General features: G+C 39.4%; 1 protein-coding gene across 1 annotated transcript in view; it reads left to right on the top strand.

Annotated features, from left to right (window-relative positions):
• The first annotated feature begins 1,327 nt into the window (after positions 1 to 1,327).
• Positions 1,328 to 16,305, top strand: part of ARHGAP18 (Rho GTPase activating protein 18) — a 94,207-nt gene continuing 79,229 nt past the window's right edge. Inside the window, exon 1 of the mRNA XM_063151156.1 lies at positions 1,328 to 1,418. Within this exon, the coding sequence (XP_063007226.1) occupies positions 1,375 to 1,418 (44 nt within the window). The 5' untranslated portion in view covers positions 1,328 to 1,374. The remainder of the gene's footprint in view (positions 1,419 to 16,305) is intronic.

Here is a 16,305-nt window from a genome sequence, read left to right as displayed (position 1 = left end):
CTTATCTTTGTTTATAGGTTTCAGTACTTTGAATGTTGTTTAGACAGTGAAATCCTTCATTAGAGTAAGTAATTTAATAAAGCAATTTGAGTCAGAAAATATGAAATACAGTTTTGTGTACAAGCTTTCTTCATAGAAGGTAATGTGTGCATTATGAATGTCTTTGAATTACACTTAACACATACAACTTTCTTCAAGAGTCTTGTCCTGTTCAGTGCCCACAGTGGATGCACAAGAAGGGGAGAATAAGGCTGAAGGGATACTCTCAATTTGGAGTGCACCAGAAACTAAGTAATTAATATTCATATATTTGAAAACGTGATCTACTGTTCTAATCACTTGTTCTGCGATCATTTAGGTTGATCTTCACAGCAATAAAGATCCCAGAATTTTCTCCACAACCCAAATCAAACAGACGTAGAAATTACTTATATGTGGCTTATATGAGGGAGTCATCCACTGCAGAGATGAAATTTCAAGAGATCCAAGATCTAGCAGTGCTTTAATAGGTAACATCAGTTTTTCAGTACTCTTATGGTAACACCAATGATGTTTTATTGCTCCCAGCCTTAATTTGGCTGCCTTCTCCTTCAGTCCTTTCGGTTCTTACTGGTAGATTAAAGAACTATGGCAAATCCTCCTGAGTAAACACTAACACGCCATTATCAATCCACCTCTCCTTCCTCGTCCTCTGCCGAGCTGCGTGGAGCTCAGACATCGGTTTCGTGCGGCGAGGCAGGTTGCCCAGCCCAGCCATCACCTCCCTTGCCCCTCGCTTAACCCTTCCCCACTGAGCAGCGCTTGAGAGAGGCACCGTGCGGCGCTCAGCCGTGCCTCACGCTGGCACGGGACCGGCTGCAGGCACGCCGCACCTCCCGGCCCGTGTTCCCGCACGCTCCCCGTCCATCTGCCCCCGGTCACGGCGTCCCCGCCGCCGGCCGGCGCTGAGCGGAGCGGAGGGCAGCGGGCGGGGCCGTCCCGACGGCGGGGACTCTCCGCTCTCCACTGATGAAGATGCGCGGGGGTCGCGGCCCAGCCGCCCTCAGAGCCCGCCCCGCTCCCTGTCCCCGGGCAGGCCGTGAGGGCGAGGTGGATCGGGCTGTCCCGCGGGGGGGCCCGGCCCCGCCTCTGCCGGGAGGGGCGGCCCGGGCCGAGTGTCCCTCGGCCGAGTGTCCGCGGCGGCCCCGCCGAGCGTCCGCAGCGCCGCGGGCAGGGCCGGGCACGGCCCAGGGGCGAAGGCGCTGCCGCCCGAGGGCCGAGAGCGGTGGAGCAGCAGCGAGGAGCCGCTGACGGAGGAGTCCCCGGGGAGCGGCTCCCTCCTCATCGCGTGTTCCTCCCGGCCCCAGGCAGCGGCGGGGAAGGTGACCCGGGAAGATGGTGACCGTGGTGACGAAGCTGGTGCACTACCTGCACCTGAGGTAAGGGCGGGCGAGCGCGGCCGCCGCGCTGCTCCTGCCGCCGGGCGCACACCCGGGGCGAGCGAGCGGCAGTGGCGGGCGGGGCTGTCACCCTGGCTGTCACCCTGGCTGTCACCGCGGCTGTCACCCCGGCTGGGAGCGGCTGGGAGCGGGTCCTGCCCTGGCCGGGCGCTCCCCGCCCGCTCCGCTCCGCGTCCCGCTCTCTTCCCAGGCGCTCCCGAAGCGCGTCTTGCGGCGCCGCAGGACAGCAGGGCGCGTTGGTGGAAAACGCCCGTTGCCGGTCTAAAGTCTGGAAAGTCGCTGTCCCTACCCCTTGTGTAGTGTAATTATCTTAGCATGGATTAGACAAATTGCGTATTTCGTATTTTTTTTTTAAATAAGTCTTCTGTCAGGGTGCCTTACTAAGCCTAGTATCATCTATTTCCCTAGTATCATCTATTCTAGTTTAGCCGGCAAAGACAAATATTTTTGCACTGGGTGGAGGGAAAGCAAAAAAGTGCGCACTCCTGGTGGTGTTCCACTTGTGTTTTGTTGAATCACAGTTTCTGCCCTGTGTATGAGCACTTGAACGTGCATCAAGAGAGTTGATGGAAAACTTAAATAACATGTATCAAGAATAGCAAGCATAAATTTGATTTCTGAATGTAATGATATTTTAGTGAAGCATTTTTACATAAGGCTGCTCTGAGAGTTGATTTCATCACCTAATTTTTTTCAAGTTACCCATAGGAATGAGTGGAAAAAAGAGCAGTCAATTGTACTGTAACTTTTTATTGCTATGATTTAAGACTTGAGTCCTATATTCCAATACCTGCAGTCTGTAGATACATTTTAAACAATTGTTGAAATAACAATACTTCAACATTAATTGCATGACAGAAGTATGTAATATCACCAGTTTTGCCTGTTTTTTTTTTTTCTCTGCTACTTGTTAAACTTATTCTATAAATCTGACAAAAATCACAGCTCTAATTTTATAAATTTGTGTGCTTTTTTACTGTGTTACTTTGCAGGGCAAATAGAGAAGGAAGTCCAGAAGGAATAACCCCATCCAATTCCTTACTCCTGCCTTACTTCTGTTGTTCTCCTCTAACTGTGATTATTTGTTTAAAGGAATATTCCTGCTGATTTTGAACCAGAGCTTTATGACTCTTTTTGCTTTATAAACATCAGACTGAAAAAATCTCAGCGTCAAAGACTTTATAATATAAAGGGAATTAGGAAACAACAATTAGTGCAGACAGCTGAATGAATGCAGCAAAGCAAAAAAGTAATGTTCTGTATCCAGTGGCAGCCTGATCACTGTCAAGTATTTTGTAGATATCAGGAGAAAAGATGCAAAAAGGCTGACAAGTTCAATGAAGTTTAAGGATGCTCTTCTCCCACTGGATGAGCATCAAGGCATGGAGAAGGAGTGAAAAACATATCTGAAAGTTTATCAAATGCCTGGTCAGTGCCCTGGCTGAAGGCAGAATTTAAGTAGTTTAGTACTGGGTGAAAGAAGTCAATAAAATAAGGAGAGACGTTAAGAAGTCAATCAATTGGCTTTTATATGAGAAGCAGACCTGTTGGACATATGGCGGAAAAGGGACGCAGTAAATGCAACATTTGAAAGACTGAAGGTTATTAGTCCTAAATAAACGTGAGTAAGGATTAATTTCCATTTGTCAGTGCTGAACAAGAGGATAGATACTTCACTGAGTATTGCTGGAGTGGTAAATAGTGGCAGTATCTGTCAAGATATAAATGAGCAAAAGGTGCTCGCCAAAACCCATTAGCAGGACAGGGAAGATTTGCACATTTGGTCATCGTTAGTGAGTCTGTAGGCTTAAAGTGTGGATTGATTTTCAGCAAGATCACATATTACTTTTTTTTCCCATTCATATCACAAAATCATGAGAGGTAGGGGATAGATGTTTCAGTCAATATCAGTCAGACATAAACAGGTATTATAATTAGGTATTAACAGGTACTTATTATTTGCCTTCTGCAGTAGTGCCCAGCAATATAAAAGTGAATCCAGAAAAGTAACGTAGAAATGAGTGCCTGCATATGAATTTGTCTGACATATTCTTGAAATACTATGATTTCTGGTTAAATAATTTTAGTAGGCTTCTGGATAGCCACATCATAATATTTATTTTACTACTCATGAGAATGGAAGTAGCTGAAAACCAAATAACAGCAAGGAACCCAAAAAAATTCACCGTCAGACTGAGTTAAGAATAGTAGGTTGCCGGTGTGATGGCAAAAATGCTTCTCATCAGCATTATGCTTTTTTCTCACCCTAGGCAGAACTGCAAAGGATAAGTTGTAACTCCTGTATTCTGTGTAAATTCTTAACCATTGAGTCCCAGTCCATGAATTTAATTTTAGGGTTCTGCCACAGTTAAGTGAATAAATACTATGCTAATATATATTAAGAAAAATATATTTATATATTAAAAAATGCACTTCATAAATTTCTAAGAATAGAGTTTATTACAAGATTGGCCTATGATAATAAAATAGTATACTGAGCAGCCCAACAATTACTGTAATCAGATCCTTAGAGAATAGTAACTATGCCCTTAATTCAGGTCTTACTGAGAAGTAGATAATTAATTCAAATCACTTTAAGAATTGCACAGTTAGCAGAAATGTGGACATCATGGGAACCTGTCTTTGAATTTGACACCTTGCAAAACTCAGGATCCTGAAGCTACAGGAGTAATATTAAGACCTTGGGCACTAAACAACTGTTCCAAAAAGTCCCCTTTCTGAAAATCAGAAGTAAACACACAGAAATGCAATGCTCATGATGGTAGAAGAAATCATGTAGCAATACTTGCTTTTATACTTACCTCAGCTAATTAACCCTCATGGTTCCATATAAACCCCATTCTGCTGAGTCATAAACTTCTGATTAGTTTCAGTCAGACAAAAGGCAGGCTCACTGAATGGGAATGGATCAGCCAAGAAACTAATTGTAAAAATACTAAATTAGGTTCTCAGCCAGGCGAGATGCTTTCATATCAATATACTTAATGTAATTAGCTCTGTATAAGTAAAGATTGTGCACCAAGTGAGAGCCAAGCAGTGCACAAAAAAAAGAAATGAGCAGTGATTCTAGAAAACAGCAAACAAAGGAGATGGCAGCAGATAGAGCAGTTTGCAATGACAACACTAGCCACACAAGCAAACTGAAGACAAAGATGTAGACTTATGAATGTAAGACATTCATGAGGAGAGTGAACATTGGATGCTACTAAGGAGCTTTCCACAGTAAACTGTATTGCAGAAATTCAAACTGAAGCATGGCCGGGATTGTTCATTTTAGGAAGTGCAAATTCTTAAGCTACACATGTGGAAAAGCACTGTCCCAGGCTTGAAATGCTATTTTGGAAGTTCAGGTTTTTGGTCAATGAATTATTAGTTTTCACGACCTGTCTCTGAAAGTGGTCAAATGAAATACAGTAATATTTTTAGTTGAAGCAGCATCTAATAACACTGTTTTGGAGCTGTCATGAAATCCCTACTTTTTTATATGAAATTTTTATATCTTTAAAAAGTTGTCAGCAAATAAAAATCTGCTGACACTGTCAGTTACTTCATCTCTCTGATTCCAACAACTTAACACTCACTAAAAGACCTCACTTAGGTTGTGCAGCTTTGAAATATATGCAAACTTAACAATCTGCTTCTTAAAAATGTGTGGTTTGAGTCTGCATGGTTTGAGGTGTGGCTGATGGACTGAATCCTGCCTGAGCAATGTTCATAACTAGCCTGGCAGTGATGATGCCCCTGATGCCCCTCCAAGACCTCAGCATGTGGTGGTGCATGGTTATCTGGAGGAAGGAGCATCTTCCTTTATCCTCTCTCCTGAGAGGATGAAGAAGCAGAGGAAGGAACCCAGCTACCTTGTGCTTAGAGGTCCAGCAGAGGTTGAAGCTGCTGTTACAAGAACACACAGTCTGCACCTTGTGGTTCAGCATCCCTGGCTACCCTAATAGGGCAAAGTGTTTCCCTGTGAAATTTTGAAGAAGTTTCATATTTCTCTTAGAAATCTCTTAGATTTCTGGGCTTGGTACTAGTGTGGCCATCTCTGGTGGTCAAGTAAAGGGCACAAAGAGTTCTGCTGAGTGCTGCAGGGGAGGTTATAGAGCACAGGTATTATTTTATGGCTCCTTATGCTCTTGCAGTTGCATACAAATGGTCTGCATGGACCATTGGCTAGTCTTTTATCAGCCCCTGCTCTCCCCTCAAGCCAGAGGTATACTTGTGAATGATTTTGTTTGATTTGTAAAATTATACATTAAAAAAAACTCATTGTGGGACACACAGATCTAATGTTCTTGACTTCTGAAGTTCTTGAATTAATTTTCTTTTAGAAGCTTAATGTGTCCTTAGCATAAGGTTTTTTGTATCTAATTTAGCCACTCTCTATTGTTCCTTATACCCTGGTGTAGGAGCACAAGACATAAGGATTGGAAAGAACTTTCTATCTCTCAGAGTGCTACCTTGCAGCTTAAAAGAAAGCCACTGTCTTTAATCCACTTAAGGAACATACTGAGCTTTTTTTAAAGATTAGTCTGTTTGTCCTTCTTGATGGGTGTGCTGGAACCATGCTCCTCTTGAAATTCAGAAATGTATTTCTGATTTTATACCTACAGTTGCCAGTGGAAATTTTCTACATATTTCTTTTGTATTGACATTGCCCATGAAAGGAAATTGATTTTCCCACCCAAGATACATATGTTCATGAGTGCTCACAAACAGGAATTTTATTGTTGCTTTTTAGCTGCTCGTGCTGAGTAGATTCTTCTCTTTTCCATGTGATTGTCTACATTTGACCACATCTTTCTTGATTATGAGTGATTAGAAGTGACACTATAATTTTACTTAATGTGTGATCAATGTCTGTGATATTAAAAGTCTGATCTCTAGCCTGATATTGCTAGATGTACACAAAAATGCCTATGCCTTTTTATTCTGTACAACACTGTGTTTGATAGCTGCCTTATGACTGATTAGTATCTGTCATTTCAAACTGATGGGCCCCCTGGCTTATAGTATAAAATGTAGTTATTAAGTCTATTAAATTCATGGACTTGTGCATGATTTTTTATTTTTTCAGTCCTTTCATTAAGCCATTTTTGCTGTATAATATCCTGGACTTTCTCTAAATTGATGTCCTTAATTTTATAATATCAGTAAATTTCACATTCTTCTTTCTGTGCCAAAGTTATGAATGAAAATATCAAATAATAAGATCATTAGTTGGAGGGAACCCAGAGAAAGCTTGATAGGAAGACTCCTCCAGTTCATTGGTTTTTCAATGAAATGTATTGCTATCTCTTTTATGTTAAGCCTTTCTCTCATTTACAAACTTGCACTGTTCCCACTGTCCCATTTATTTAGCTCTGTATGTAGTTATAGTCCTTATGTGTTCCAGTATCAAATGCAATACTGAAGGCCATATAGGATTTGTCTCCTGCAGCCCCTACTCCTTAACACATTATTATTTTAATATTAAAATCTGTTTTTATCTTGGTAAAGGTTAATAATGCCTTGTATTTTATCCCAGTTTTCCATCTACCTTTGTGTCTCAAAATATGCTTTCCTTTCGAGCACTTAAAAAAGACTTGCATACTGTCAAACTCAGAGTAACAGGTGTAAAGTTGCCAGTTTTTCAGTTTTTCTGAATTATATTTTTATGTTATGTTGACATTCCCTGGTAATATGGCATCACTTGAGCTGATAGATTATTGTGATCACTTACTATTGAATTCTTAGGGAAATTATTTCAATATCTAGGACAGATGATTATCTGTTCTGCCAGCCTTAATTTTACCAAATCTTAAACACTTTGTTTCTTGCTAAAATACAATGTAGTGTTATCCACAGATTTTCAGGACTAGTCTGGCTTTTGCTGTCATTATCCTGACAGATTATTGAGTTGGGAAGTTTTGGGATGGCCATGCCAACATTATCTTTGATCTCAACTTCATTCTTACTGTGCAGCAACTTCATTGCCATTTAATTTCTCTTTTTCTCTGTACTGTCAAAGAACACTATACATAATTTAATTTATATTGTTAGGTGTCAAAACCTGTCAGCTGTCAAAAGCCCCCTTGACTTTTGGCAATTTTTACTTTATCCCTACATTTTTGACTTTTAAGACAGTGCTTTCTTGCCATCCTCTGCTGCTCCTCCCTCCCTCCTTCTTTCTTGTAGACCTTTTGCTCATACCTTATGCAGTGTTTAGATAAATCCATTTATTTTCTCAACTGAAGATGCTGCACACTTGTCAGTGATCTTTATGGAGCTCCCAACCCTTTCCCTTCAAAAGATACTGAACATCTGAGAAACCTGTGGTGAGGCTGTGGAACAAAGAACTCAAGGTCTTTGGGCTTGGGAATCATCTGTTTGTAAGCCTGAACTTTTATTTTTATTTAAAACTGACATGCAGAGGAAAAAGCATGCACTCAGCAAAAAGCCGTTAGTAACAACATGCTGTGTAAAGTTGTCAATTCAGCTCATTTTGACTAGAAAGGATTACTAAATGATTGTATTTCCAGCTCTGCAAAGAAGTCACCCTCTTCCATCAGCACTTTTGGCTCAAGAAAAGGATATTTGTTCATCTCTGCTTTGAAACAGCTTAAACCACTTTCTGACCAATCTCTGATAACCAACAAAAGAATTCTCAGAGTGAATGAAGAGTTTCAACCTAGCAGTTTCCCCTCAATTGAACTTAATTCCGTCTTTGACTAAAGGCCATCACCAATGCTTTGTTATCATTTAATGTCTCACCATTCTGCTCCATGGGATACCTCCTGGAAACCATACAAAGGCAGGAGGATTTTCAGAGCCCAAGGAACATGTGCCCTGGCACACTCACCATGTCGGCTTCTCACTGATGAGAAAGCTTGCCTGGTGCAATAGAAAGGGACACACTTGTACTGTTTGGAGGTGGAAGAGGACCTTTGCCACCAGGGGAAGGATGGTTGGCAGATACCTTCCAGACAGCATTTCCTTCTCCTCTCTCTGATACTACCTGGCAAACCAGGCATGGCCTTGGGTGGGCAGCCCACATGGTGGCTTTTCCAGCACTGGAAAGGAGATGGCTGCACTAACTGTGAGCTTGTTTTCCTCATTCTCTTAGGGAGGACAACAGTATGTGTGGCATACACACGGACCTTCATTCCCTCCTGCTCAGATGCTTATTCCTTCAATGCTACCTCACATACCATCTCAGCAAAACTGACTGCAGTAAGAATTGAAAAGCCTAATATTACCTTTTTTTCCTGTAAGATTGATCAATAGAATCAATGGATATTTGATTTCTATCATGTAATAAGTTTTTATCAGCCCCATTCCTCCATTGTACTGTCAAAACTTCCTTCATAATCTCTGGATTAAAACAAAAGCAGCCAGTGTGGCTGTCAGAGTCCATCAGCTTGGAGGCAAGGATTCCCTTACTTCAATAATTTTTCTTTCTGTACCATAAAGATCAAAATAAGAAACAGTGCTGTATGAAGTAAGATTTGAGGTGTCAGAGATTTAAAGCAGGAACAGTGAAAATTAATAGAAAGTCAGCTCAAGAAAATGACATAGACCAGCACATTTTACTTACTAGAAGCCAGCAACCCAGAAAAAGCTCTTGGGCACTGTGTCCCACTGAGCTGCAGAAATTTGAATAATTATCTGATAGAGGAATTAGGAATCCAGACATTTTCTGGACTTACTGTTATGTAAGTCAAGCAATGTCATGGCAAGAACTTGGTGACTTTGAGAAAAAACAGTATATAGTTGTATTTGTAAAAAAAATTTTCCTAGGGAGCATAATAACAAATAGTGACAGCAAAGAAATGCATGCCAATGCCATTAAAAAAGTCCATCTAAGTTGAAAAGCAAAACACAAGAAAAAGCAAAGGGTCAAGAATGCCATTTGGAGGCAAACCCAACACAAAGATGTCCAGCAGAAAGTAAGTAGTCATAGGTATTCAATAAATTTAATGTTTTTAAGAACAGAAATGCTAATGCTTCATGTCTGCTGAAAAATAAGCTTAAAGTCAAGACAAATATAATTTATGGAGCTAAAAAATCTGTTTATTTCTTCCTTGCATTCTTGGACAAAGATATTTTTCCTTATTGTATTTGATTCTGCTCTCAGAGTTGGAATGTCTGTAGGTAGTGAAGTGGTCAGTTTCCTCATACTCATGGCAAGGGCATGCATTGACATTGTGGACTTTATCATAATTTCTGAGGCAAAATCCAATGGCCTAGGGATTTACACACAGTAATGAGAGCCAGACCTACATTCCCTTGTTTACAGGTATCTTTACCTTCATTTCCTTTCTCCAGAATTGACATTTCCTCTAGCAAAAATGAGAGAATCCCTGCCCCTCTCTACGGGTGCAAGCCAGCCCCCATGTTCCGATCCATAATGCTATCCAATTTTTAAAGTTTTCTCCAAACCCCAGGTTTGGAGCAAAGGGTGAGTGCAAGAGGAGAACTGATCTATAATGTATGTTTCCTGTAGGGAATTTTAATTTTGTGAAAAGAATTTAGGTCCTGTCTGTTCTTCCCAGCAGAGAAACATATGGCCCTGCATTTGGTGGCCAGCACTAGCAACAGATTAATATCTCCCATAAATGCCACATTTTGCTATTATGACAGTAAATGCCTGGCATACCTGGGCATAATGAGACAAGAGATTTCATAGCTTTTCACAGAAAAGCACATATTCTCTACAAATTAGGGACATGGTATTGATTTTTAATTACATATATAAGATAGGATGGTTTATATCTCCAATAATCTTTAAAGGCTGCCATCTGCCTCTAGACAAACTTAAGAAGGAAACCTAATTTGGATAAAAACCTGCTTGGATAGTTAATTCAGTTAAGGGATCAATTTCTAATAAAATTGAAGGATTGGGCTGTGTGATAATCCTTTGAACTACCTGCAGCAGCAAATTTGTCCTTAGCTTTTCTTTCCCACAGTACCACACTGGCTCTCAGCTTTCTGGTAAGTGAGGTAAAGGTGATTTACCCAGTAAGGTATATAAAAACTGACTGAAACAAAATTGAAAGAATTTTAAAATTACTGCTGCTGTAATATTAATAAGAGCAGTAAAACTCATCAAAATTTAGATTATAATAATAAAAGAACTTTAAAATATGTAGTAGTGATATGAGGTAAGTAGATGTTTTTAAGATTTATTTAAAAGTAAGAATTATGAATGCATGCTCCTGTACATGTACTCCCTGGAAATGGGATCAACAAAGACCTTCAGTGTTATGGGACAGACAGACATGAAATGAGGGCAGAACAGAGGTTTTAAAGTAAATATCACTTTGAAATGTCTTAGTCTTTCAGAACTGTGTTTCTGCTCCTAAACAAAAGCAGTTTCCATGCAATGAACTCCCTGGTATTTACTGACTCCCCCTGCACTCTGTGCCCTTAGCAATTTCCCTTGAACTCTTTTACATGGCAGAGTCTAAGGTCCAGATCAATTTGATAAGTAGGAGATCATAATGAGCGGTTTATAATAGATTTAAGTGAAGTAAAGGATGCTATGTTTCCTTTCAAGGTGTCTTTAGAGCTAACACAGAGACACCATTTTAGTGTTCTGTGCTTCATGGTGTTGTCAATTTAATGACTTACATCAGATTTGTAAATCCTTCATGACATTTTTATTAAAGGAAATATTACTTCATCTACTGTGCTGCTAACAGCAGCATTTAGTTTCCCTAGGTAAGTGAGAAGTTCAGAGCAGTGTCAGAGCTTAGCTACATTAGCCATTTGTGGTGAAAGAAAAGCCTCTATTAATGCTTATGCACTAGATTTAAGATGACTTGAATGCTGTAATCCTTCCTGTTCAGCTATTGGCATCATGCTGCCATCTGACAACAGCTGTTTCCTTCTTAATCTGATGGAAAAAATGGTGGTAGATTGTTACTTGCACCATTACAAACTCAGTTGTTCCATCTTATGTTTTAGTAAATACGAACAGCATTTCATAATAAAACCCTGTTTAACCCTCTTTAATGTATCCATGTGTTACATATAGTATAGTCTTGTTTATTTTTGCTTCAGTAAGTACCCAAAGAGCTGACAGACATTGTTCTGCACCAGCATTTTACTTTCAGTTCTGTAGTTAGGAACAGCAAGATCCAAAACTTGTCATGAGGAAAAAACCCAGGCATTTGGGGCACGTAAGAAAAATGAGTAAGCACTGCATGTCATGACACTCTGTAATCACCACTCTTGGCAGAAGGCCAAGCATGGAGTTCACAGAGGCTTTTGAAGCTACTGGAGCTGGAGAGTCCTGCCTTGGAGCTGGATATCAGGCTGACATCTCTGCATTTCCTTACAGCTGCTACTTTCAAGACACAAAAATACATTTTCCTCACCTTTTCCCTGAGTTTCAAATTGTGGCGGTACTTAGGTGAATCTTAGAGTTCCAAAACTCATCCGTGAGAATCAGATTTGAACACTTCTGGATCACAGTCCCATCATAGGTGCTGGTTTGACTGACAGCTACTGGTATGCCCACATATATTGAATACATTTGGTATTGGAGATAAAAGCTTGCTAAATGACAAAGTATTCCTTGAAAGCAGAAGGCTGAGCTTTTTTTTTTTTTTTTTTAACACAAAAAACTCATTTTGGGCTGGTGATACACAGAGTAGTGACCGCTGTTTGTTGTGAAGCTGGAGAATTTAACTGATGATCTTGTCCTTTATGTGTTTTCTGAGTTTAGCTTGGGAACACAGTGGAATTCAGACATGGATGAAGGGGACAAAAAAAAGGGACACACTAAAAACCAGGCAAAATTAGGCAAATAATTCTCTACCTTTCAAAATTATGAACTTTATTTTAATTTCAGGTGAAATCCTTTGGATAGAAAACACAGATGTCAATATTTACAAGAACAATGGAAGCTACAGAAGGCAGCTGGTTTGCACCCACCATTACCCAGCACTGTGTGTACGTGTGCTGTAGATCACCCCAAGGGTACAAATCTCTCTGATACACAGGAAAGGGGGAAAGGATTATGTGATTGTCGGATTAGGAACTATTTTTCTCTGATCCAGACAGTTATTGTGAACAATTCCAATTATTGGTGGCAGAAATACTCAGAGTCATCCCAGAACTTCCAGCAGCAGAAATCCCAGCTTCTGGAGAAAATGGACTTTGGTTCAAAGTCTCCTAAAATTCACCTTCTCTAGCCAAGTAGATGTTGAAAGAAAGGTGGTGTCTGTTTTGCAAAACACAAAATATTGTGACTAGCAGGGCAGAAAGGAAAAATGGTCCTGCTCTTCTGTCTGCTCTTCCTATCAGATATGCCCTCTGAGAAACAGAGTTCCTTAATGTTTGCAGCTGATGGTTCCTCAGGCTGGAACACCCACCCCGTGAACTGGCTGCACAGAGACTGAACTTCTCACTCCTTTCTCTGGAATTGGTGCAACTATTAATTTGTAATTCAGAGGATCTTTGAACCTACTCTTGTATTAGGTAGGAGCCATGCTGAGATTGTTAACTTAGCAAATCACTTGGTTCTGCAGTTCTCCTTTGTATTATTAGCTGCTTCCAGTAATGAGACTTCGCATGCAAATACAAATAGTTGGAGCAAAATGAAAAACTCTAAGCCCTAATAGATAAAGTTAAATATTGCAAGTATTTCCATGACACTGCAGAATGTATGAATAATGATCAAGTGTTCAGGAATGAAATGGAAGGAAACAAAATATGGAATCCTTTGCTACTATTAAAGATCTGCTATGTAAATTGTATTTAATACCATCTTCAAAGAGGTGAGTTCTTGGGAGTATTCTCAAGGGAATTTGTTTTATTTGCTCCATCTACCTTGGTCTAATCTGAAGTAAATAAAGTTTATTTAAAATATGTTCTTAGTTTTCAGTCCTACTGACTCAAACATAACACCAAAACCAAACAATCAGCAGGACAGTCTTTGGGCATCAGTATGAGCTGGATTATGAGCTCTAGAAATGCCTCCAAATGTAATTTTTTGAAGGATGTGGATTGATAATATATACTGACATTTTACAGATTTCAGTGAGAACAGATTTTTTTAAGGAAGTTTTCTAATCCAGATGTGTTCTAAATATTTTTACTTTTAGCCATAGCAAAATGCATTTGACAGTTTTAATTCATTATCTTAAAATACTACTTAGAAATTCAGAGTGATGCAGATGTCTTTCTCTTTGTCCACTGACATTTTTGATATTTACATTTCCAATCAGGGCGTAAACACAACAGTTTCGCTGACTAAAGTGCACTGTTAAAATTTAAATGCATGTTTATTTTGTGAATACATAATTCACTGAATTAAGATAACACTGAACATCCACTATGAGCAGGGAACATGGCTTGCAATTTAGAAAGGGGCCTGTGTTCTGCAGATAAGTACACTGTCAGTGTTAGTCTGTGTTTAAAATGTTTCAGCTACAGGGGTTAGAGTTGAAGAATTGCTTCATTTCTGCAAAGCTGGAGCAGGCTTCAAAGATCCACGATTGGGAATGAGTTCCTGAGAATTGCTTGTGACAACTGCATGCTAAATGTGATCCAGATTTCCTTGAAAGGTGATGGTTTTAAACCTAATCAGGAAGTTGTATCCTCAGAAAGTTCAATAAATTCAATCATAAATTAAATAGGATGTGTTACCTTTAAAAGAAAAAATAAATAATGCAGTATAATAAAGATATTTTTTCTAGTGTCTTATAGTGAATAATAATTTCTATTTTTTGTCATTCGCATGCATTTACATTACTCTCATTGTAGCAAGGAACAAGAATTATTTTAAATTCTGGCCTATTTGGACATAAAAGTAGCTCTACTGGTTTGGACAGAAAGTCCATCTCCCTGGTATCCTACTTGTTTAAAAGACACGCATAAAAGTGTTTTAAGGAAGGGGCAATATTCCCAATGCTCTCACCAGCTTGCAGCCATATGCTGCCAGGCAATTCCTGAGCCAGATGTTCTTTCTGTGTGTTTAGCAATAGTCCATGGATAAATCTTCCACAAACATGTCTGGTCTTGCCCAGAACTCGTGTAAGCTTTCAGCTTCACCAGCATCCTGCAGCCAGCAATACCACTGTGCAATGACACATGACGTGGAATGCCACCCCCTCCAGTTTGTTTTGAGTCAGTTTCTTCATTGTAATTACTGTCAATTCCCCTTAGTGCTGCTGCTGGGAGAGACAGTGAATGATCCATTGATACAACTCCTTTTTTCTCCCTTGAGGTTTGTGTCTCAGTAATTTAGTTCCCTGTCTTTACCTGTACACCACCTTCTCTGCCCTCTGTAAGTGTTTGGTGGCTTTTAAAAATTGATCCTATAATTACAGTAGCCTGCAGTCAAATCACTAGGATTGCTTGTTTTATGAGCCAGGTATATTCAACTAAGTCCTGAATTAGAAATGGTATTTAATATAGTTTAAATCTGAATATTGTTTAAACATAAACACAGCTTCCATTATATTGTGTTTGGATGTTTGGGAAAATCAACCTCTTAACAGAAAACCTGATCTGACTGTACAATTTAGGCCAATAGTTATTTTATTATTAATGCACATTGTTTGCTTCTGTAAGAATATGTTATGCCAGAAGAGTTGGCCATGTTAAAAGTCTTTCTGATATACATCAAGCATAGTATAGTAAATGCTACTGGGAGATTAGTAAATATATTCCCAGTATTCTTCTGTACTTTGCAATATATCTGTAATTTAGGAATGGTGCTCAGTCATCTATGCCAACACTTCTGCACTTTCAGACCCTAAATGTGAATAATACAAAATCCAGTACACGTAGTGGGTCCTTGCAAAGCAACTGTGATGAAGCTTTATTTAAAATTTTGTTCATGCTTTTCATTAAAGTACTTATCTGCAGCCAAGAGAATAGGAAATTAGGTTGACTAAAATAGCTACAATAGTCTACACTGAATAGTTAAAAGTAGGGAATTCTACTGATTAAAACAGGGTACTTGAAACATGGCAACATCCTAAAGTTATAACTATTTCACAGCTTGTTGGCAGCTACAAAATTATGTACCTGCTTCAGGGAGAAAAAACAACATTTCAGTTTTGCCCATGTGAATAGTATATTAGGCAGCACTTAAGACATTTTAAACTATTATGGTTATATATTGTAATATATATTTCTTCATAATGTTGCAGCACACATTATACATTGGGCTGAATCCTTGTAAAAATATCTTTCTGTGATTTCTGTAATGAAATGCACTTTGGATAGATAATAACCTGATGCTTCCACAAATAGATAACTGAAACTGGGACTAGGAAAAAGCAAAATAATCAGTTTGAAAACTGCTCCTATGAGCATCTGCTCTTAGAGTAGCAATAATCTTTTATAGCAATTCTGGCTTAATTTTTAGTGATGATCCAAAGCAACTAAAGGGAAAAAAAACAGGCTAAGGAAAAAATTAGAAAAAGAATTATTTTGGTGGGCATGCAGCTTTTTTCCCCTTAACTGTTCATTCATGGCCAGGATCCCCAAAACCATCAGAGAGATGTGGTGTTTGTGCTGTTGCTTTGATAAAACTAAAACTAAGATGTCTACAGACTAATTTTTCTAATTTTTGGAAGTGCTTTTTGGGCTTTGTACTCTTGAAAATGAGCCTATTTCAGTGAGAAATGTGGATTTTTAGAAATAATAGTTATACTAGGAAAAGCCCTACTGTGGTAGCAATAGAAAAGCACTTTACACTACCACAGCCACCTAAATACCCGAACAGGTATTAAAGATTACAAGTACTCTTATATTGATAAAATTTATCAACACTAGTATGTTTTCTCTGTACCCATTCTGGAAGAGTCTGGCTGGCCAAATTAAAGTGTAGAAGACCATAGTGATAAAG

The sequence above is a fragment of the Melospiza melodia genome, chromosome 3, assembly GCF_035770615.1.
Source record: "Melospiza melodia melodia isolate bMelMel2 chromosome 3, bMelMel2.pri, whole genome shotgun sequence".
In the NCBI taxonomy this organism is placed as follows: Eukaryota; Metazoa; Chordata; class Aves; order Passeriformes; family Passerellidae; genus Melospiza; species Melospiza melodia.
The sequence above is the reverse complement of the archived record's forward strand: the minus strand, read 5'-3'. Positions and strand labels throughout refer to the sequence as shown.